The sequence below is a fragment of the Camelina sativa genome, chromosome 11 (genome assembly GCF_030686135.1).
Source record: "Camelina sativa cultivar CO46 ecotype springtype chromosome 11, ASM3068613v1".
Classification (NCBI taxonomy): Eukaryota; Viridiplantae; Streptophyta; class Magnoliopsida; order Brassicales; family Brassicaceae; genus Camelina; species Camelina sativa.
In genome coordinates, this window is record NC_141890.1 from 25489141 (window position 1) to 25512247 (window position 23107).

At 37.9% G+C, this 23107-nt stretch overlaps 4 protein-coding genes and 1 pseudogene across 4 annotated transcripts; 4 read left to right on the forward strand and 1 right to left on the reverse strand.

The window, feature by feature from the left end:
• Positions 1 to 3076: 3076 nt before the first annotated feature.
• LOC104724069 (auxin response factor 8) lies at positions 3077 to 8366 on the forward strand. Its single transcript, XM_087476071.1, has 14 exons — positions 3077 to 4004; positions 4107 to 4216; positions 4375 to 4473; positions 4578 to 4634; positions 4722 to 4877; positions 4965 to 5049; positions 5408 to 5498; positions 5585 to 5749; positions 5825 to 5947; positions 6063 to 6138; positions 6274 to 6421; positions 6669 to 7669; positions 7747 to 7937; positions 8026 to 8366. The coding sequence occupies exons 1-14, from the start codon at positions 3962 to 3964 to the stop codon at positions 8141 to 8143; spliced, it is 2463 nt and encodes an 820-aa protein (XP_087332197.1). The 5' UTR covers positions 3077 to 3961; the 3' UTR covers positions 8144 to 8366.
• A 237-nt stretch (positions 8367 to 8603) lies between these two features.
• Positions 8604 to 12812, forward strand: LOC104724070 (uncharacterized). The gene is made up of 2 exons (XM_010442519.3): positions 8604 to 9298; positions 9370 to 12812. Exon 2 carries the CDS (start codon positions 10794 to 10796, stop codon positions 12018 to 12020), a length of 1227 nt encoding a protein of 408 aa, XP_010440821.1. The 5' UTR covers positions 8604 to 9298; positions 9370 to 10793; the 3' UTR covers positions 12021 to 12812.
• A 73-nt stretch (positions 12813 to 12885) lies between these two features.
• Positions 12886 to 15333, reverse strand: LOC109127321 (uncharacterized). Its single transcript, XM_087476073.1, has 2 exons — positions 15237 to 15333; positions 12886 to 15083 (listed from the first exon to the last, which is right to left on the reverse strand). The coding sequence occupies exon 2, from the start codon at positions 15048 to 15050 to the stop codon at positions 13254 to 13256; it is 1797 nt and encodes a 598-aa protein (XP_087332199.1). The 5' UTR covers positions 15051 to 15083; positions 15237 to 15333; the 3' UTR covers positions 12886 to 13253.
• Positions 15334 to 15941: 608 nt separating this feature from the next.
• Positions 15942 to 16990, forward strand: LOC109127322 (disease resistance RPP8-like protein 3 pseudogene; annotated as a pseudogene).
• A 4292-nt stretch (positions 16991 to 21282) lies between these two features.
• On the forward strand, positions 21283 to 22706 carry LOC104728230 (putative glucan endo-1,3-beta-glucosidase BG4). Its single transcript, XM_010447248.3, has one exon. It carries the CDS (start codon positions 21439 to 21441, stop codon positions 22474 to 22476), a length of 1038 nt encoding a protein of 345 aa, XP_010445550.1. The 5' UTR covers positions 21283 to 21438; the 3' UTR covers positions 22477 to 22706.
• Positions 22707 to 23107: the final 401 nt, after the last annotated feature.

The following is a 23107-nucleotide window of genomic DNA, read 5'->3' on the forward strand; positions in this document are numbered from 1 at the left end:
GTCTCAAGTAGGAGAGAGAGATCGGAGGTGTTGTGATATGAGAGAGGGGTTGTTGCTACTTGTGTTGTGTCAAATTTTTCGGATCGTTTATGTTTCAAGGTGAGTGCTTGGTAAGATTGTGTGCTCAATGTTTTGTGATGTTTGGATTGACTTCTTGTGTTTTGGCTTGTGTTTGGGTTAGATCTCTTGTGTGTTTGTGCCTTTGTTTTGTTTTTGTGTGCTTGTCATGGGAGAACGACATGATAGAGTTTTGGTTGTTGAGGAGGGAGTTTGACATCGTTGGAGTCGCAGTGGTCAGTGTCAACTGACACCGGGGATCAGTGTCGATTGACACAAGCCCGTGTTTACGATGGATGATGTGTCAGTGTCGAACGACACTAAGGGAGGGTGTTGGTCAACACAAAACCGTAGGAGATTGTGGAGTGGTGTCGACCGATACGAAATGTGTGCTGGTTGACACCGACAATCACTGAATGATGTTTCTTTATTACCCTGGTTGTTTGCTTGATTATTGTTTGTGATCTTAATTGTTTGTGTGTATAATCCGTAGATGAGAGGATCACCTCACTAAGTAATCGTGATAATACTTACACAACTCTTTTTGTGTTGCATTCAAAAAAAAATTGTGACTGTGGGATAATGGTAAGGAAGAGTTAAGAGAAGATGATCTTTGATCTCGTTTTGTGTTGTTGGTTTATTGTCTATGTTTATATTGAGATTGGTGTTAGTTTGCATGTTAGATAATTTTTGGGATTGTCTGGTTAAATTTTTGGTTATTTATTTATAGTAATTGAATTTGGATTTTTGGTGGTTAGTTTGTATTTTTTTTTTTTTTTTTGCATGATATCAATCGGGAGAACCAATTAATAATTATGGGGTTATTAGTTAATTAATTTAAAAAATGTGTGTGGTCGTTTCAGATACATATTTACTAATGCTTGCAGCGGTTTTTCAAATAAATTAAATGTTACAACAATCATAAAATAAACAAAAATTGCAATGGTTTAATTAATTGGTTGCACTAATTTATTTCATATATTTTCGTAATTAATTTTTTTTAAAAAAAAAATATGAAAAATTAAACTGAGAGATGTGCTATAGTATATATATCAAATATAACAAAGTTATTAAAATAAAAGTTACAACGATTTTAATAAAAGTTACGATGATTCGTCAAAAGATCAAAAATTAGTGATATTTCTTTAAATTTAAAATGATGTATGTCAAATTGTCAATGAATAATTTACGGCGATAAATTTTGAATTTCAAATTCTTTTGATTCATCATTATAAAACAAAAACATTTGTGTCAAAAACAAAAGTTCAGAAATTTCTACAAAGAGAATAAATATATATACTTCAAAAGCTGTGAATATTTGAATAGAAACAATTTTTAGTACATATCTAGAATGAAGAAATGCAACTCTTTAAAATAATGCAACCATTGATTTTTTTTTTTTGAAAATATATATATACTCACCATATTGGTAATTTACAATGCACAATGAAGAAAAATTGAAAGTTACAAGGCACCATGAAGAAATAAATGAAGTTGAGCAATTCAAGTTTATTTCATCTTTTATCATTTTTCTAGATATTTTCATTAAAAAAAACATTTAAAACAAATGGACATTTAAAAAAATATAGGAAAATGACATATGACTAATGTGATCAACTATTGCAACAAGTGTTACGGGTACTCATTGGTAACGGTGGAAACAAAAGAATCTGGGACAATCCTTGGTTTGCACCCTCGATCGAGTTTTTAGGGTTGTGGGTTGTGGTTTAGTTTTGAATCGCATCAGGTTTAATGGATTTTGGAAGAACAACCCTAGACTCTCGTATAAAAAAGATCGACGCCCTAGCTGTTTTGTGGGAGAACATTGGTGTCTGTAGTCGTTCCTCTAAAGCAAGAGAAGAAAAGAGTTTTGGATCCTTGTGAGATCAAGTGGGAGAGAAAAGAGAAGAGTTTGTCTTGGCTTTGGGTGAGAAGCAGAAAGAGAGTGAGTTCTTTGAGCGTTGTTGTTAGAGAAAGTGTTGTGGTGTTGTGCCGCTTGTTTATTGTTTAATTCTTTTTATTTTCTGGTGAGTACCACACGATGACTAATCTATGCAATAGTTAAAGTGATAAATCACAAACGAGAACTTGAATAATTCCAAATGCTTTATTTGGAATTGGCATTGTTTGAATCATTCACTACAACATCATTCGGACCAATGCAGTCATTGAACAACTTCATATTCCATGTTTGAATATGGGTCAATTAGAGTATTGACAGTAAAAATGGGCCGAAGATATAAACCTGACTTAATGATGGTCATGGGCATCAAGCTGAAATTTAGGGATCACTCCGTATATAAATAGATGTACCAAAACCGACTTTTAACACGTTTTTTTTCTTTCCTTATTTTAACTAGAGATTGAGCTGGTGTGGTGCTTCTTCATCCGTAGAAAGTGAATAAGATTTTACCAGCTCAAATGGTTTGCATTTACAAAATAGTAATACTAATATATTCTCCTATAGTAGACTTTTTAGCAAACAATAAATTGGGACCATAATCCTTAATTTACCTATTTTGTTAATTTGTTTGTTATCTATGTCTCCCATGCAATTACGCTATACGTTTCTTGAAATTTTGGAGTTCGTTGGAATTTGCAAACTCTGTTTCCGGTCATTTTTCTAGTCTTTACAATCCAATCACCACAGTCTTAATAAATTTAGTGACAAAAAAAAAATGTTAGGCGTCTATTTATTTGCTAATGATTGTTTCTAAGTTAATATACCACATATTAATAATAGATAACCTTTGACCATATTTTCAACGGGGGATCAACCTATAAAATATCCAACAAAAATATTGAGATTCTTAAATTAAAATATAACTAATTTGAAATCCCTATTAAAAACAAATTATGGGAGTTTTTGGTGTTTCTTTCATGAATGAATATAGAAAATAAATAAATATATTTAAAGCCCAATAAACAACGCTAACATTTATGACAACTCTATTATCTCACTCACTCACTCTCTCTCTCTCTTCATATACTATAATTCATTGTCCTTTTCATCGAATCCAAGACCCCCGAAAAATTAATTCGAAAACAATTATTATTTTTTCAACGGTCGAGATCTCAAGAGTCGAATCCAACGGTTGAAAAGAAGTGACTCTGGTACTGACACCACCTCTCATAATTCTCGTTAGTAGGACCTCTCTCTCTCACTCTCTCTCTCTCTTCGTCTTCATCTTTCTTCTTCTCTCCACACTTTGTGTCGAATCCGGGTTCGATCCGAGTCGAATACGGGTCGGGTCTCTTATAAGAAAGAGGCAAAACCACTTACTCTCTTTCATTTCACCCCCACTCTCTCTCTCTCTCTCTCTCTGACACATATCTTTTTCTCTCTCTTCTGTTTTGAAAGCCAAAGTGTCTCTCTTGGACAGTGATGGAACTGCTTCAAGAGATTTAATTTCTCTCTTTTTTTTTTTTTTACCACACGAGAGGAGAAGCCAAGTTGAAGAAAGATTTGTTCTTTTATTTCTTTAAACAAAGATCTCAAAAGAAGAAAGGGGGTTTGCTTAGTCTTAACTTGGAAAGTTTTAAGCTTTCTTTTGTGAGTGATGTTGCTGCTACTGCTGCTGCTCAATGCGTAGTTTGTTAAGAGTTTTGAGAGTTTGTTCATGGTTTGATGATGACAAGGTTTGAAGATATGGGGTTTCTTGTGGTTAAGGGTTTGATTCAAGGCTTTCTCTGAGCTTTTTTATTTATTTATGGTGAGTGGATTTTTGGGGGTTTTTGAGCAAAGGAGATGGAGAAAGACGAGTTTGTGCTTCCGGAGCTAAAGAGTTATAGCTACTGTAGTAGCTGGAAGTGAAGATTAGTTTTATTTTATTTTAATAGATTGTACGGAAAATTAGGGTTTTCGAAAGTTTGTGACTTTGGTTTTCTGAAAGTTGAATTAGACATGAAGCTGTCAACATCTGGATTGGGTCTACAGGGTCATGAAGGTGTTGTGTTTTTATCTCTTTAGTATCTGATTTCAATTCTTTTTTTTTTGTTACTGTCCTGGACAAGTTTTTCCTAGTTTGTGTGTTTGTAATTTCTAACAGGAGAGAAATGTCTGAATTCTGAGCTGTGGCATGCTTGTGCTGGACCATTGGTCTCTCTTCCATCATCTGGTAGTCGTGTTGTTTACTTTCCACAGGGTCACAGTGAACAGGTTCCTTCTTCTTCTTCTTCATACTTCTTTTGGTTTAAAGATTGGTGTTTTTTATGTGTGAAAGTGTTGTTTAAAGGGAGTGAGTATGGAGCTTTATTTTTTATTTTTCACTTGTTTTATATTTGGGCATTTCCATTTAAATTGAAGTGTACTTGTAGGTAGCTGCTACAACTAATAAGGAAGTTGATGGTCACATACCCAATTACCCAAGCCTACCACCACAATTGATATGCCAGCTCCATAATGTTACAATGCATGTGCGTAGTTAGTTCCCTGTCCTTTTCCACACTTCAACTTCACTTTTAAAGTAGTTTTTGGGATGATGTGCTTTGTGAGTATGGGTTTCGTTTCTACTTTTCAGGCAGATGTGGAGACGGATGAAGTTTATGCTCAAATGACACTTCAACCATTGACACCGGTACATACATTATACATAACGAGTTTTTAGTTCACTCTAGTCTGTGAATAGGTGACTTATAAACTTTTTAAATTGGTCTTGTTAAAGGAGGAGCAGAAGGAAACATTTGTACCAATTGAGTTAGGGATCCCGAGCAAGCAACCTAGCAACTATTTCTGCAAGACTCTCACAGCTAGTGATACCAGTACTCATGGAGGGTTCTCTGTTCCTAGACGTGCTGCTGAGAAAGTTTTTCCCCCACTGGTATAATACTTTTATTTTAGCTTACTTGCTAAAAGTTGTTACTTGCTATATGTACTCCTCTGATATCTTTCCCTTTCCATGTTGCAGGATTACACGCTGCAACCACCAGCTCAAGAACTGATTGCAAGGGACCTCCATGATGTTGAATGGAAGTTTAGGCATATCTTTCGGGGTAGGTTTCACCTTTCCTTGGTGTTAGTTAATAGTTGATGATCCCTTTAATAGCATATATTTTTCTATCTGGGTTGGTTACTACTTTTATGAACATTCTTTTTAACCACTCTTGTTTAGCATAGTCGCCAGTGTAAAAATTTCATTTGGCTGTTAAGTATGTCCTGCAGCATTCTGCTGTTATTTTCACTACTCTTGTTTGGTTAAGTTGAAGTAACTACGAATGCTCTGTGTTCTTGTGGTTGTCTATCATAAATTGGAATTATTACTTGTTTATATTAAGCCAGTTGATTTGAATCCTTCTTCTTTTTTTTGTTTGTAATAGCAATGACTTACATGGGTTCGGTGTGATTATGCAGGACAGCCCAAACGACATCTCCTAACTACTGGGTGGAGTGTCTTTGTCAGTGCTAAGCGACTAGTAGCTGGGGATTCTGTCATTTTCATCAGGTATAAAACTTTATGTGACTGTGACTATATTTCTAACCATATTATGTTGCATTGCACATATTACTAACCCTATTACTTGTTTCCAGGAATGAAAAGAATCAACTCTTTTTGGGAATTCGGCGAGCCACTCGGCCCCAGACTATTGTACCATCATCTGTTTTATCTAGTGATAGCATGCATATTGGACTCCTTGCTGCTGCTGCACATGCTTCTGCAACTAATAGCTGTTTTACTGTTTTCTTTCATCCAAGGTTAATACACCTCTTCCACCTGCATCCTCTTCTTCTCTTGGTAATATATTCTACTAATATTCTCTTCATGTTCAGGGCTAGCCCATCTGAGTTTGTGATACAACTTTCCAAGTACATTAAAGCCGTTTTTCACACGCGTATTTCAGTTGGAATGCGCTTTCGCATGCTCTTCGAGACAGAAGAGTCTAGCGTCCGCAGGTGATGATGCCACGTATCTTGAAATGCAAATGTTGAAACTGACAAAAGTTTATATCAATATGTTACATATATTACTTTAACATGTTTTCTGACAGTGGCATGGGGAACTTTCCAGGTACATGGGTACTATAACTGGTATCAGTGATCTGGATACTGTCCGGTGGCCAAACTCTCATTGGCGATCTGTGAAGGTAACATTATTTAGCTTGTGACTTCGTAAAGTTTCCATGAAACACCGCAGGATTCTGATGATCTAGTGTAATGTTGTAATTATATATTTCATTGGAACTCTATTGACATTGAAGATTTGGGCATTATTGGTGTAGGTTGGTTGGGATGAATCGACTGCAGGGGAGAGACAGCCAAGGGTTTCGTTATGGGAGATTGAGCCTCTTACTACCTTTCCCATGTACCCATCTCTGTTTCCTCTCAGGCTAAAACGTCCTTGGCATGCTGGCACATCATCATTGCCTGGTATCTTCCATATCTTGGCTCTTTTACTAACTGTTATAGTGTTATGTACTAGTGTAGCAAGTTCGGAAGTCTCTTACTGTCACTCAGATATCCAAATTTTGTTATTTTAACTTAGTTGCTAATTCGGATAAATAAGAAATGTTGGATTGATTACGATATTTGAAGAGGGTCTTACTGTTATAATTTGTTTCCAAGAAAACGTAGTTACTCTTCATAGCTATTTACTTTAACCATTGTGATGTTACAGATGGAAGGGGAGAATTAGGGAGTGGTCTAACATGGCTAAGAGGAGGAGGTGGAGAACAGCAAGGTTTGCTTCCTCTAAATTATCCGTCTGTTGGTTTGTTTCCATGGATGCAACAAAGGCTGGATCTCACTCAAATGGGGACTGATAATAATCAGCAATACCAAGCAATGTTAGCTGCTGGATTGCAGAACATGGGCGGTGGAGATCCTCTAAGACAGCAGTTTGTCCAGCTGCAAGAGCCTCATCACCATTATCTTCAACAATCAGCTTCCCACAATTCTGATTTGATGCTTCAGCAGCAGCAGCAACAAGCATCACGCCATCCAATGCATGGTCAACCCCAGATTATGAGTGAGAATATTCCGCAGCAGAGTATGCGACAAGAAGTTAGTAACCACCCAACTGGACAGCAGCTACAGCAACCGGACCAAAATGCGTACCTGAATGCTTTCAAAATGCAGAATGGTCATCTTCAGCAGTGGCAGCACTCAGAAATGCCTTCGCCCTCGTTCATGAAATCAGATTTTACTGACTCAGGCAACAAGTTTGCAACATCTGCTACTCCGATGCAACAGAACTCTGCTTCTCCTGCTTCTGGTGATGGCAGCAATCTTTTGAATTTCTCAATAACCGGTCAGTCTGTACTGCCTGAACAGTTAACAACAGAGGGTTGGTCTCCAAAAGCATCCAACACTTTCTCTGAGCCGTTGTCACTTCCACAAGCCTATCCTGGGAAAAGTCTTGCTCTAGAACCTGGAAACCCCAACCTAAACCCTCAGAATCCCTCTCTTTTTGGTGTTGATCCCGACTCTGGACTCTTTCTCCCCAGTACAGTTCCCCGCTTTGGTTCTTCATCAGGAGATGCTGAAGCTTCCCCTATGTCACTAACAGATTCAGGGTTTCAGAATTCCTTATATGGCTGCATGCAAGACACAACTCATGAGTTGTTGCATGGAGCTGGACAGATTAATCCGTCTACCCAAACCAAGAACTTTGTAAAGGTGCGTGTTGGTTCTAGGCTCACCAACTTCTCTGTGGCTAGGAAAATACTGATTTCTTTACAAATCCGAAATTGCAGGTTTATAAATCTGGTTCGGTTGGGCGTTCACTAGACATCTCCCGATTCAGCAGCTACCACGAGCTGCGAGAAGAGTTAGGGAAGATGTTTGCTATCGAAGGGTTGTTGGAAGACCCCCTTAGATCAGGCTGGCAGCTTGTATTCGTTGACAAGGAAAATGATATTCTTCTCCTTGGCGATGACCCGTGGGAGTAAGTTAAAACCCTCTTCTTCTACAGTATATGTATACATTTGATTTGGATTTGGGATTAGATCTTGAAAAGCTTGTGTGGTATGCAGGTCATTTGTGAATAACGTTTGGTACATAAAGATACTTTCGCCGGAAGATGTCCAGCAAATGGGAGATCAAGGCGAAGGCAGTGGCGGGTCATTCCCGCAAAACCCCACCCATCTCTAGAAAAGCTGCTTCGGTGTTGGTCCCATCCTACTGCTACAATGCGGGGGAGCCTTTGTTTTCACTTCCACTGATCTTTATATGCCATTCGTTCGCATCTCTCTCGTTTTGACGTTTTTAGAAAGAAACATAATCATATTTGTGAGTATGGGTCCTGAAACTTTAGGGCGTACTTTAGCTTTGTATTAGACAGACACTCTGGTCATAAACATAAGAACTTTTATTAGCTGTCTCAGGAGGTAACTCAGCTTTCTTAGTATTATTATTATTCTGTTTTGTACGTTCCAATATCACTTCTCCTGAGACATTCAGTTGAAGTGTAGTGATTAAATTCTGATTTAGTCAAAGGCTCCAAGCAAGAAAACACAAGTTAGGAAACAAACTAACCAAATCTTTAAAACACAAACTAGGGATTGACAATTTGACATTGAACAAAAAGGGCAAGAAGAATGTCTGAAAAAGTAGATTCAACCAAAAAGGGGATTCATTTCCACAAATTGCGATGATGCTTTCTCAAACATAATGGAAGCCAAAAAACTGGATCTGGTAATATCACATTCAGTATCTTCAAAGATGAAGGTTCAGAAAGACAAGCTGCAACTCCAACTGTACCTGAAAGATCTCTTAAACTAACCACATATCTTGTAATGGATGCAAACAAGAGGATCTTGATTGAAGAATGACATAGATTAAGTACCAAGAATTCATCTTCACCCTTTCTTTTTGGTACAGAGGGTACCTAAACGTGCGCACACATCAGATTTGTCAACTTTGAGCAAAGCATCATTCATGGGCTCATGGCACCTCTCAATCTCTTATCATCTTTAGCATCATAGAAGCATTTACGTCTCTTCGAGTCATTTACATAGAAGCATTTGTGAGTTTTGCCCAAATCGAGCCAGAGTTGTCTCGTTTCCAATCATCACCTTGAAAATCTCACTTAATAAGGAACTGTACTTATCTCCGATTCTCTCTTGGATTGCTCTGACTTGTCCTTTATAAAGTGAAATCAGAATTCAACATCGCTGGCGGCATAAAAGATTAAAACAAATAACGCAATTCATATATAAAAATAGGAATCCCTTTCCCGCCGAAACAGCTTCCTTCTCGGTCCCAACCTCGATTCTCGGCATATTTACGCCAAGCGCGCTCGTTTTGGTAAGTATAAATTGATTTTTTTCATTTAGTACTTGAATGCGATGATCGATTGATAGACAAGGATTGGTCAGGTCAATGGCGCTGGTAAGGCGTTCGACGAAATGCCTAGCAGAGGATTTGATCTCTTGCATAGCTCTATGGTCAATGGGTTTGTACTGAATTAAAAGATTTTCACAAAGCTCTTGCACGGTTCTGGGAGATGCAGATATCTGGATTCAAATCAGATTAGGTTGCAAGTCCCCGATCTCTTTTTTTTTTTTCAATGCATCTTTTTGGCTGTGATTCAGGATTTCAAGAACCATGTCAAGAGTAAATATGCTTAAGAATTCGTTTACAAATGGAGAAAATGACCCCCTGGTTTCGTGATTGTGGGTTTTGATGCCAATAGTCAACGCAAGCTTTAGTTTAGTTGTGAGAAATGCAATAATTAAAGGTTTAAGCCTATCAATTGGAACCATGGAGGTCTACTTGATATTACCAAAACGTGACAAGGGGTAAGAGAATCTCTACTGCAAGTCTGCAATTGAACATTGTGAAGGCATGGTTGATTTGTATACCGAGGATGGGAGATATGAAGCGTAGCAAGGCAACTTTACTTGAACATTTTCTGGTGATGTTCTCACGATCGAGCACCTGTGTTGTGAAGGCATGGTTGATTGGTATACCGAGGCTGGGAGATATGAAGTACATCGTTCGGGGTGTTTTTGAAGCAGAGGAATAGGTTCTGCTCTGATAAGTAGGCACATGTGAGAGTAATCAGAGAGAGTTGTGCACGTGCATAACAGTCTTATTAATGAGTTTAGCCTATAAATAGAGAGGAGAGACTGTGGAGAGGGGATCACGCTAGCCTATAAATAGAGAGGAGAGACTGTGGAGAGGGGATCTTGCGTGATCATTGATGTGTAAAGAGGAATTAGAGCTTATGTGCTCTGTTCTTAGGTGATGAGATGGAGAACTGTAACTCCAAGATTATCAATTACAGTGAGTAGAGCTAAGACAGAAGAGTTTGTATGTTCAATCTTATCAAATGGTGCGGTGAGCGTGGATCGCGACCTTCAGATGATCGTGTGTGATCATTGTGTAAAGTGTGTGTAACAAACCTGCGTGTTTGTTAGGGTTCAGAGCTGCGTCTCTGATCAGACGATGAGATAGTGAGAACTGTAACTCACAATCTTATCAAATGGCGCGCTGAAACTGTGATCGGAGGTTCAACGCGAGAGTGGAGAATTGGGGTTTTGTAAAATCAAGAGCAGCAAGTTAAAAGATGGTGATGGAGTTTGGGTTATCACCGATTCGCGAATTGTCGGCATCGAAGCAACAAGAATCTTCGCTGTCCGACGTCTACGATTAATTGAGTGAGGTACGAAACTCGGAAGCTAAGATGGAAGCCAGAGTCGAGTCGTTGGGTTCGCAGATGGGGTCCAAGATTGAGTCTTTGCGTAACGTCATGAGGGTTTGAGATCAGAAATTGGGGGATCTTGGAAGGAAATTGGATATGGTTCTCAATTCTTTGCCCAGAATCGATACGGTCCGTGAAGTGGGCGGATCACACAAGGAGAAGAACCCCTCTGAAGAGAAGCAATTGATTCAACATGAAGACTCTGTTAGAGTGAAGACATTATGTCAGCATCAGGAAGTTATTGGTGAAACAGAATCGAGCTTAACCTTCTCAATGATTGATTCTAGTCACAAAAAAGAATCAGTAACTTCAAACTTGGCAACAAATGGTGTTCTCCAATCACAGAAAGTTGAGAATTCAGTCTTGGAGGATCATCGAGATGCATCCATGGATCAATATCAGTCACAACCTGAACTAGTTTCTGATGCTTTACACTCTGGTTTTTGCATTGATATATTGAAAACTCAACAAGAAGGGGTATTAGAAGTTTCAGAATTGCTTATGTGTTATGAGAAGTCGTCAGAGGTCAAGACTAATGATGTTACATTCCAACAGCTCGACATAATGTCTCTTCAAAGGCATGAATTACATCAGCAGAGAGATAGCGTGTGTTTAGTGGGTGATTGGAATTCTTTCTTTTCGGTTTGGCATCATTGGCGAAACAGGGACTTGTATCAGTTTCGCTGGCTGAATCAGCAATCTCTGCAACAAATTGAGGAGTATACAGTTGCTGAAGACCATTACATATTCATAAGAAGAAGGTATATCAAGTTGTTACGCCTACAACAATGGGTAGCAATTTTGCACACCTACGGGAAACAAAGACTAGGAGATTTCAGTCAATCTTCTCTACTAGTTGCTGCAACACTTTGGAGTACAATGATAAACCGAGGGATTGTGAGTTACCATTCTTGGCACCGTTGGAAAGCTAGGTATTTGCAGAATTTTGAGTATAAGTTTGACGCTGGATCAAAACAGAAGTGTGTTGGCAACATTACGGCAAAACAGAGTTATGAAAGGAAGTTTATTGGCTTGTACTCAGCATATGGGGAAAGGAACGTCTATTATTCTGTGTGGCATTGTTGGAGAAAGAAGAATCTGCAGCTCATTAATCTGAACAATGGATGTTCAGAGCCACAAAGTCCGGACCTGCACTTTCATGGAGTCACTTACTATGGTACAGAAGATGATTGTGCGTGCAGCAGCTCTGCCATGGCAGGAATGGTCGTCTTCTTTGCTTCCGTGTCAATCCCATTTGCTCTTTCACAGCTTGAGGACAAGCTGTCGTCAAACGGGGGAGTATTGATAAGTAGGCACATGTGAGAGTAATCAGAGAGAGTTGTGCACGTGCATAACAGTCTTATGAATGAGTTTAGCCTATAAATAGAGAGGAGAGACTGTGGAGAGGGGATCCTGCGTGATCATTGATGTGTAAAAAGGAATTAGAGCTTATGTGCTCTGTTCTTAGGTGATGAGATTGGAGAACTGTAACTCCAAGATTATCAATTACAGTGAGTAGAGATAAGAGAGAAGAGTTTGTATGTTCAATCTTATCATGCTCTCCATGCTTATGGGGCCGCTCATGAAGTTTTGGTTCACTTCTAAAAATGCAAGGAGAAGGGTTATAAATCCGATGCATTTACCATCACCGAAGTCTGGCTTAGAACGATAGAGATTGGTGATTGGGTGCACATGTTCATGGCCTGTGTCAGAGCGATTATATCTACAATGTCCTTGAGCTTCATTCTTCTGATTTGGGATCACATGGTTGTGTTGTTGAAACACTTGCTTGGGATACAAGGATTAAGGTGTGGGACTATCATATCCCATTTTCTTTTGAAAGCATCTTGGAACTGCCACCAATGGTGCAAGCCAGGTTAGAAAATTATCTAGCTCTATACTAAATTACTGATGGATTCATTAGCTGATTCGAGGTAAATGGCTGATGTACCCATTAGCTCCATTGACTTTAACATCCCAGTTTTTTTCCAAGACTTTGTCATTCCATTAAGCGATAGTATTTATATAAGCTACATCCAATGTGACTTAATATTTTAGAGTATTTCTACACAATTATTATATCCCCATATAAAATATAGATTCCCAAATTTTTAATTGATTGTTAATATAGAGCTATATGGGAGTAACAAGCACGTACTATTTTGTTAAGTTTTGTGATATCGTAACCTCTGTAACTAACTCTTTATTGATAACCCAAACACTAACACACCATAGACGAAGGCAAGCACATCACAAGCTCTTCACCTAACAAAGATCAGAGACGAGAGCACATCACTCTCGCACTAACCATCAGAGAGCACATCACTCTCTCACTAGCACATCGCTAGAACATTCAACAACAATAAGCATAACGAAGAAGAAGAGCTTCATGACTCTTTTAAGTTGATTCCTTAACCGCCAAGCCTCTTTCTCGTTCCAAGTATTTGCTCTCTTCTTTATCTCTGTCCACATCATATCAATACTCCCCCCATTTAGACAAGCTTGTCCTCAAGCTTTAAGAAAAGAAGAAATAGATGCTGCAAGTCTCTCACTAGGTCATGAACTCTCATGAATAGACCAGCCTCGCCACAAGAAGGCACGGCAAAAACACAAAGGAATTGAACCAAGCTCACTTAGACTGATCCCTTCACCAGATTGAAAATGGACCAAACTCCACAGCATAAATTCTGAACATGGTTGCAACTTCCCAACCTTGTGTTTCCAACGATGCCAAACTTGGAGTCTTGCAATCCCCAGATGTGTCTTTCTATTCCAAACTATTGCCGTAACAACAAGAACATGTGAAGCCTTCATTTTCTGAACAGAAGAAAACAGCACATGATTCTTGTTCCTGTATATATTCCTCCGCCAGAATCTAAGTGCTTTACTTCTCCACTTGTGAAACACTTGAAACCTCTCATCACCATGGAGAAAATGTGTCATTATTGTTGCATCACGGTCTTCCAAAAGTGTGTTGAATGCAGGAACCCTTAGTGAGCTAACCGCATGCTCCGGAATATCCATTGCTACTCTAGTTTGTAAATGTAGCTTCCCATACACCATTGGAGAAGCTTTCAAGACCGTGTGGCTGTGGAAAACCGATTCCACAAACACATTCTCTTGTAGCCTGAACTGTGCAGCAGAAGAAGGTAAAAGACGAATACCCGTTTGTGCTTCTTCGAGTGCAAGAACAATTTCATCCCCTGATTCTACTTTACTCCAGAACTTAGGCTGCATATCAGAAGTATTAAATTGCTTCATGCTGCTTGAATCAAGTCTCAACCTCGATATACACATCAACCAATTCATATGTGTATGCCTCATCCTCTTATGAGACTTAAGAGTGTGTCTTTCCTCATCCTCCAAACCCGTGGCAGCAGAAATTGGAGAAGTTGCAGGCTTTGTGTTATGAAGTTGCAGGGTCCATTTACGCTTCATGTGAAACTTCACCTCACCACAACAAAGCTGATACAGTCCTCCTAAATCCAGTCTCATTCTCATTTTACAAATAAACTGTGACTGAGGTGACTGTCTCATCCTTCTCCAAGGCTTAAAGCTGTTATGTTTCCCATTTGATCCAACAGAAGCAAAAGAACAAGAATCCTTGAGCTGGCTTATTCTTGACATCATTTTGAACTTAAATCGCCAAGCCTTAGGATGTTTGCTTTGCTTACGTCGTTGCTGCCTTCTTTTGTCTCTTAGAGTCATTGTACCGAACACTTGGAGTGCACACTGAAACTGTGAAAACGTTTCCCTCGAAGCGGAAGCATGTTGTGGAATCAATTTCGCCTGCAACACAATGTCATCACTTGATTCTATCTCTTGAATCACGTCGACACTTGTGCCCAAAGTGTTTTCTGACTTTTGATGCTTGCGATCAAAATCATTGATCCACTGTTCTAGTTTGCGATCCAGCTCCAAACCTACACGCTTTTGATCCCTATCGTTTCCAAACATTAACAATAAACCATCTTTCACCTCGTTCCAACTACTGAAAGGAATCCAGGATTGTTCCTTGTGGAACCAAGATTTTGCTTGGCCGCCGAGAAAATTGGAAACGAACGCCAACTTCTCCTTCTCTGAACACTCACCACCAACAAATTGAGCTTCAATCCTTGCGATCCACTGTTTTGGATCACCTCCGATGAAGATCGGAAGCTGTAAAGCTTGATGCGAAGACTCCGGTTGCATCGGACGTTTCTCAAGGTGATTCGACAACGCCGATAAAGTTTGCTTTATCTTTTTCAATGTCAAATCCAACGAATCGAACATCGGCTCATGTTCCGCCGACGTCTGCCGCAAACGCTGATGCTCACCGTCTAAGAACTTCAAACTCGCCTCATACTCCGCCATCGCCGTCGCGTTGAAGCTCCGATCTCAGTTTCACTGCACCAATGTAAGTTTTGTGATATCGTAACCTCTATAACTAACTCTTTATTGATAACCCAAACACTAACACACCATAGACGAAGGCAAGCACATCACAAGCTCTTCACCTAACAAAGATCAGAGACGAGAGCACATCACTCTCACACTAACCATTAGAGAGCACATCACTCTCTCACTAGCACATCGCTAGAACATTCAACAACAATAAGCATAACGAAGAAGAAGAGCTTCACGACTCTTTTAAGTTGATTCCTTAACCGCCAAGTCTCTTTCTCGTTCCAAGTATTTGCTCTCTTCTTTATCTCTGTCCACGTCATCCTCTTCTTCACTTACTTCCTTATGAAGAATCGTATCATATTTTGACAATATATAGTCAACCCATCTTTATAAAAACAACTCACATCTCTTCTTCCAAATAGCCAGAGTGTTGATTCAACACAGAGGTGAATGGTGTTCTTTACTATTTTTTTTTTTTTGCCTTCTTTTGCTGCTTTTTATTCTTTGATCTATCTTTTGTACTTGTTTGGGTGAACATGAATCTCCTGTTTATGTTTTGGATTAAATGTTGATACTTGAATCTGGAAGAAGACCTTCTAGATTAAAGATATCTTTGATTTACTAAAAAAAACTTGTTCACAATCTTGTTTCGCGATCTTAAATCAGTTTCTTTTCTGTCAACCAGGACCTTGAATTGTTTGTATAAACCTTGTTTGTGTTTCCTTAGTTAATAGCATATGCTTTCGTTTATAGAGATGATATTAATAAGCAAACATATTAATTAACTCCAAGGAAGTTTCATGTCTCACTAGGATGATCTGGACATGATATTTAGAGTAAATGATTTTAGATCTTTTCTGAACATCCTTTGGTGTTGCGTGTTCATCATAGTTGATTGTTGACTCCTGTGGTGAAGCAGGAAAGCAGTTATGGCTGAAGGAGTTGTGTCGTTTGGAGTTCAGAAGCTTTGGGAGCTCCTGAGTCAAGAATCTGAGCGATTGCAGGGAGTTGATGAGCAAGTTGATGAACTAAGATGTGAGTTGGGAAGGTTGTAGTCATTGTTGAAAGATGCAAATGCCAAGAAACATGATAGTGAAAGGGTGAGAAACTTCTTAGAAGATGTGAAGGAAATTGTTTATGATGCTGAGGATATAATCGAAGCCTTTCTTCTGAATGAATTTAGAGGAAAACAAAAAGGAATAAAGAAGCATGTGAGTAGACTTGCTTGCTTCTTAGTGAATCACAGGAAATTTGCTTCAGATATCGAAGACATAACTAAGAGAATCTCTCGGGTGATTGGGAGAATGCAAAGTTTAGGGATACAACAGTTTATTGTTCATTATCTCTGCAAGACATACAAAGGGAGCAAAAGGAGATCCGACAAACGTTTCCTAGCAATTCTGAAAGCTATCTTATGGGAGTGGAGCAGAGTGTTGAAGAATTGGTTGGTCATTTGGTTCAGAATGATAACATTCATGTGGTTTCTATATCTGGGATGGGCGGTATTGGTAAAACTACAGTAGCTAGACAATTTTTTCATCATGATGTTGTCCGGCGTCATTTTGATGGTTTCGCGTGGGTCTGTGTTTCACAACAGTTTACACAGAAGCTTGTTTGGCAAAGGATCTTGCAAGAACTTCGACCACATGATGGGGATATTAAAGAGATTGACGAATACACACTACAAGATAACTCTTTCAATTGTTGGAAACTGGTAAATATTTGGTTGTCCTCGATGATGTTTGGAAAGAAGAAGACTGAGACCAAATAAAGCAGTGTTTTCGTGGAAAAAAGGGTAAGTTACATAATGTACATTCTTTTCTAATTTCACAAGTGATTAATAACGATACAAGTATATATTAGAATAGCCCGCCGACTTTTGTCAAAAGCTAGCTAATCAATTGCCAGATTCCTTTGTTGACCCAAAGAAAGTTACAAAATCGTACATATCAGCTTGTAATGCACCATTACGTATGGATGTTCAAAAGGGACACAATCAAGTTGCTACAGAGTCTAAGGCATGTTTGAAACGTGGTAGACCAATAGGTTCCAAAGATAAGAACCCTCGTAAATCAAAGAAAGGTGCAATTAAAACCGAGGTTAAGGAAACCATAGACATGACCGCGACATACCCTAAGGAACCGATCAATGAGGTTTGGGACGCCAAACCTCAAGGTCCTGAAGGTATTGATAATAATGAGATCTCAACAAACTATATCATGTCTGGAATTCAATGGAACCGAAAAGATGTCGACATCGATGAAATATTTGCATATAAGGTAGCACTTGAAATCAATAAGGATCATGAACCCACATCCATATTAGAGTGCACTCAGAGTGCACTCAAGGATCATATTGACTAAAATGGAAAGAAGCCATAAACGTGGAGTTGAATTAATTAAAGAAAAGAAATGTGTTTGATCCGATCATAAGGACACCATTCGATGTAAAACCAGTAGGACACAAATGGATCTTTGTGGGAAGAGAAATGAGCATAATGAAATCGTGAGATATAAGGCACGACTTGTAGCACAAGGATTCTCACAAAGACCGGGGATAGATTATGAGGAAACATACTCCCCTGTCGTGGATGCAACGACTTTTAGATTTTTGATAAGCCTGGCTATAAGAGAAAGTCTTGATCTGCGACTAATGGATGTAGTGACCGCATATTTATATGGTCCACTGGATAATGAAATATATATGAGATTACCAGAAGGTATTGAGCTCGAAGATAAGAAAGGTTATCGAGAACAGCACTGCATAAGGCTGAACAAATCCCTTTATGGACTAAAACAAAGTGGGCGTATGTGGTACAATAGACTGTGTGAGTACCTAGTCAAAGAAGGCTAGAAGAATGATCCCATCAGTCCATATATCTTTATAAAGAAGTTTGCAAATAAAGGATTTGTAATCATAGCAGTATACGTGGATGATTTGAACATCCTAGGAACCTCTAGGGAAATTGCCCAAATAGTTGAATATCTCAAGAAAGAGTTTGAGATGAAAGACCTAGGTAAAACTAAGTTTTGTTTGGGATTGCAGCTTGAGTACATAAATGACGGAAACCTTGAGCATCAAATGGCATATACTGAAAAGGTACTCAAGAGATTCAATATGGACCAGGCCCACCCATTGCCTAGCCCAATGGTTGTGAGAAGCCTCGGATTGGACAATGATCCATTCGGTCCAAAGAAGAACGATGAAGAAGTTCTCGGTCCTGAAGTGCTATATTTCAGTGCCATAAGAGCTTTAATATATTTGGCTAGCCACACTAGACCAGATATTTGTTTTGCCGTGAACCTCCTATTAAGATTTAGTTCATGTCCGACCCAAAGGCACTGGAACGGTATCAAACATATATTGTGTTACCTAAAGGAACGATGGATTTGGGTCTATTCTATACTAACCTTAACAAAGAAGGTTTAGTTGGTTTTGCTGATGCAGGTTATCTATCGGATCCACATAATGCTAGATCTCAAACCGGCTATGTGTTTACACACGGTGGTACAACAATTTCATGGCGTTCAATGAAGCAGACCATTGCGGCCACTTCATCTAATCATGCAGAAATTTTAGCTATGCATGAGGCCAGCCATGAGTGTGTTTGGTTGAGATCAATGACTCAACACATCAGATCAGATTGTAGCATGGCCGATGACAAGGAGACGACCATCATATATGAAGATAACACAGCGTGCATCGCACAGCTCAAGAACGGTTACAACAAGGGAGATTGGAAGAAGCATATCTTGCCTAAGTTCTTCTTCACACATGAACTACAAAAGGCCGATGAAGTTCAAGTGGTACAAGTCCAATCTAACGACAACTCAGCCGATCTTTTCACCAAGTCATTACCAACATCAACATTCAGGAAGCTCACGCATCAGATTGGGATGCATAGACTCAAGGATATTTAGTGATGTTCAGAATAGGGGGAGTAATACGTGTTGTACTCTTTTTCCTTCACTATGGTTTTGTCCCACTAGGTTTTCCTGGTAAGGTTTTAATGAGGCAGCATCCCCAAGCGTATTATGATGATCTCTTACCATTTGTACGGTTATGTCATCCAAAGGAGAGTGTTGTAAACCATTGAAGATGGATCTCCATAACCGACCCTTACAAGCCCAAGTTCACAAGGCCCATCGTTGCTACCTATTCCCACTGTAAATATATTTATAATTCTATTGAGTTTAGGGCTTTTGTACCCCTATATATATGTACTACCATTGAATGTATAATACAACGATAAGTTTCCCAACAATGATCATGCTTCTCCCTTATATGTGTTTCTTTTTTTTTTTTTATGTGTGGTAAATACCCCCTAATATGCTTCGTGTAGTTTTAGAAACTTCGGATCTTTATCATCAAATATGAATACGTATATCCACACACAATATATCAACACATATTTGTATTCTTCCCGTTTGAAAAATCAACTCTCTATTATTGATACAATAGATATCTAACTTTGAAATTTCAAACATGAATGAATTTCTCAGAGCCATAATATATATTTTATGAAAATGTAATTTAAACTTTTAATATTTTGTTTTGGTACAAAATTTTAATACGATCTCTTTCAACATTTATGATCCAGCAGACTATGAAAACAGTATTGTACTATTGTGATAATGTCTTTCGGACTTGAATAAAATATGAGGCCAATTTTTAGTTATCTCAACTTCTAAATTTGGGGGACTAATTTATCGAGTCGATGTATTTTTCATGTTCTTCCTCGTTCAGTAATATTAACTGAGTATGCACGCTTCTCTCAACCCGAAGTTAACAATAACTTGAGTGTTAACAAAGTCAAAAAGATGTCTATCACTAAATTGAACACTTACAACACTAACATAACTTACATAAGTCAGTCGATCAACATTGATTTCATTTGCAAAGCCTTCGAGGTATTATATAAACTTTTCAAATGACTCACTAATCAATGGTACACCTAAGTCATCATATATATATATATATATATATATATATATATATATATACTAGGTACTAACCCGCGGAAAACCGCGGGCTGAACTTTTTAAAAAATTTTTTAGTAATTTATTTTGTGATTATGTTATTTATAAAGGTTTGTGATTAAAAATTCAGTTTGTTTATATTAAAAATTTTGTATTTTAAAAATATTTATTGAAAACCTGTCAATAAAACATTTGCATGTAATGAATAAAATAGTTTAAACCTTTGTCAATTAAACGCAATCATTGCTATAGTTGTGAAGTAAGTAAAAATATATAACTAACATGTAAAATAAACAACTAAATATAGGTAGTGAAAGTTTTGAAAAACCTCTTAAAAAACAAAATTCATTGTTTTTTTCGGTGGCTTTCCTTACTTGTCTGTAATAAGCACCTTCAAGCATTAAATATATTCAAATCTCAACTTAGTTTTATTTTCCTAAAGAACGGTGGCTAAAAAAAATATAACTTTTTTAAATAGATAAGATATTATACCTATATCTTTTATTTTTTTATATATTAATTTTTAAAATCTAAGCCGTTAAATCGAACTGTTATATATTTTATTATATTTGATTTTTGATAAAACATTTAACCCGTGCTGGAAAAGTTTTTTGATAAAATTTGTAGTTATATAGATTTTATTCAATTAGATTTTTAGAATCTTACCTGTTATTTTTTTAAAAGTACAAATTAGTTTTTATTCTAATAGATTTTTTTTTTTACTTTTCTACAATTTTTTTTATTTTATGTGTCCCAATTTTTGTTTTTTAATTAATTATATTTATTTAATTAATTAATTAATTTTAATTAAGTTTTTCTAATGGCAATTAAATGAAATTTTTTACACATTTTAAGCTTTGTTTCATATTTGTACTTCCCATTTAATATAGTAGAATATAACTTGTACCAATGATTATTCATATTGGATCGATAAATTTACGAAAATTCTTATACTAGGGATGAAGTAGATTTACATACGGGTGACATCACAATAGTATCAGACTAGTGACATCATAATAGTATCAAACGAGTGACATCATTATACTATCGAATCCTTTTAGTTGCCATTCAAGCAAAGAGCCAATAAGCTGGTAGCCTTTCATTTTTTGTTACTTAGATTTCGTTCATAAAATTCGTAAATATAATATCAGAATTTTATATTTTATTTTTCAGCCTGGCCGTGATAAGATAAGCGTAAAAGTAAGACTGTAAACAGATCTCATGTATGATTATATATATATACCACACATGCAACTTATACTTTGCAGCATAACAAAAGAAAAAGAAAGAAAAAAAAAAGTTTGGTTCATTCTTCTTCTTCTTCTTCAGAGAAGTACAATCTCTATAAAATATATTTTTCAGACCAAAATATCATCATGCTATATTCACCAGCGAAGCTGTTCTGGCTCTTCCTCTCGTGCATTGTGCTGTTTGTCAACTACAACAATAGTGGCTTCGTGACCGCAGCAAATAGCATTGGCTTGAACTACGGCCTCCTCGGAAATAACCTCCCGCCTCCGTCCACTGTTATCAACCTTTTCAAGTCCTTAAACGTTACTAAAATCCGAATCTTCAACCCAAACACTGAGGTCCTCAACGCCTTACGCGGCCGCCGCGAATTTCAAGTCATGGTTGGCGTTAGGGACGAGGAATTGGATCATCTCAAGTCCAACGAAGAAAATGTAAGGGAATGGTTCAAGAACAACATCGAGCCTTATTTGGCCGACGTCAACATTGCGTTCATTACTGTCGGTAATGAAGTCATCCCCGGAAACTACGGTGATTTTGTGCTTCCAGTCATGCGGTCTCTCACCAACCTCGTCAAGTCGAGGAATCTTCCAATCTCGATAAGCACCGTGGTGGCCATGAAAAACCTCGCTCAATCATACCCACCTTCTAACGGAACGTTTACTTCCTTAGGACGTAAACAACTTGTTCCCGTTCTGCAACTATTGTCCCAAACAAGGACGCCCATACTTGTGAACATTTATCCTTATTTTGCTTACGCGGAAGACCCAAAAAGCATCCGTCTCGACTATGCCACCTTCGACGCTAGGACTGTCGTGGTCCAAGATAGACAACTGGGATATTCGAACTTGTTTGATGCCATTTTTGACGCATTTGTGTGGGCGATGGAGAAGGAAGGAGTGAAAGGTTTACCCATGGTGGTGTCCGAGACCGGATGGCCATCCGCCGGGAATGGAAGCTTAACCACACCAGATATCGCGGGTACCTACAACAGAAATTTTGTGCAGCATATAAGAAGTGGAAAAGGGACGCCTAAGAGGCCCAACAATGGTATGGACGGATATATATTTGCAACGTTCAACGAAAATAAGAAACCGGCCGGGGTAGAACAAAATTTTGGGTTGTACAATCCTAGCGATATGAAGCCCATCTACAAGCTATTTTAAATTGTGAAAGTTTCTTACACTTTCCGGATTAACTACTAGTAATGCCTACATGTTTGTGAATTTAAGTGAACTTAAGAAGTGATACACATGTTATAAGCAACTGAAGTCTATGAGATGATGAGATCTCGTAGAGTACCTTAGTTGACTTTGTAACACATCTAGCTGTGTTGTATTTTAAAACCAGTCTTCCAGCTGGTTTAATAAATAAACGTACTCTGTATCTTCATCTATATATCTAGCAGAAGAGTTTGCCATATGCATCATCACATCGGTCCTATATTTGCATTTTGTATAAGATTGCATGTACCCAAAATAATAATATATTATATAATACAAACCAGCGTCCCAAATTAATTCTAAAATTCAAGAGTTTATGTTAGTAGAAAAATCAAACAAACATGTTTGTGCTTAATATGTGTCAATGGCTTAGTTAGTTTCTCTCAGACTGCAAAACCCCATAATATAAGTTCGAAAAGTCGAATTGTTCTTGGTTTCGAGTGTTTCGAACACATTAACATACAATTTTTTCTTGTTTTTTTAGTTGTTCCGTATTAGTGTCGCCGGACTCACACTCGGAAGCTAACTAATAAGTTCCACATCAGAAGTAGTGTCTAGGTCAGAACATTACATT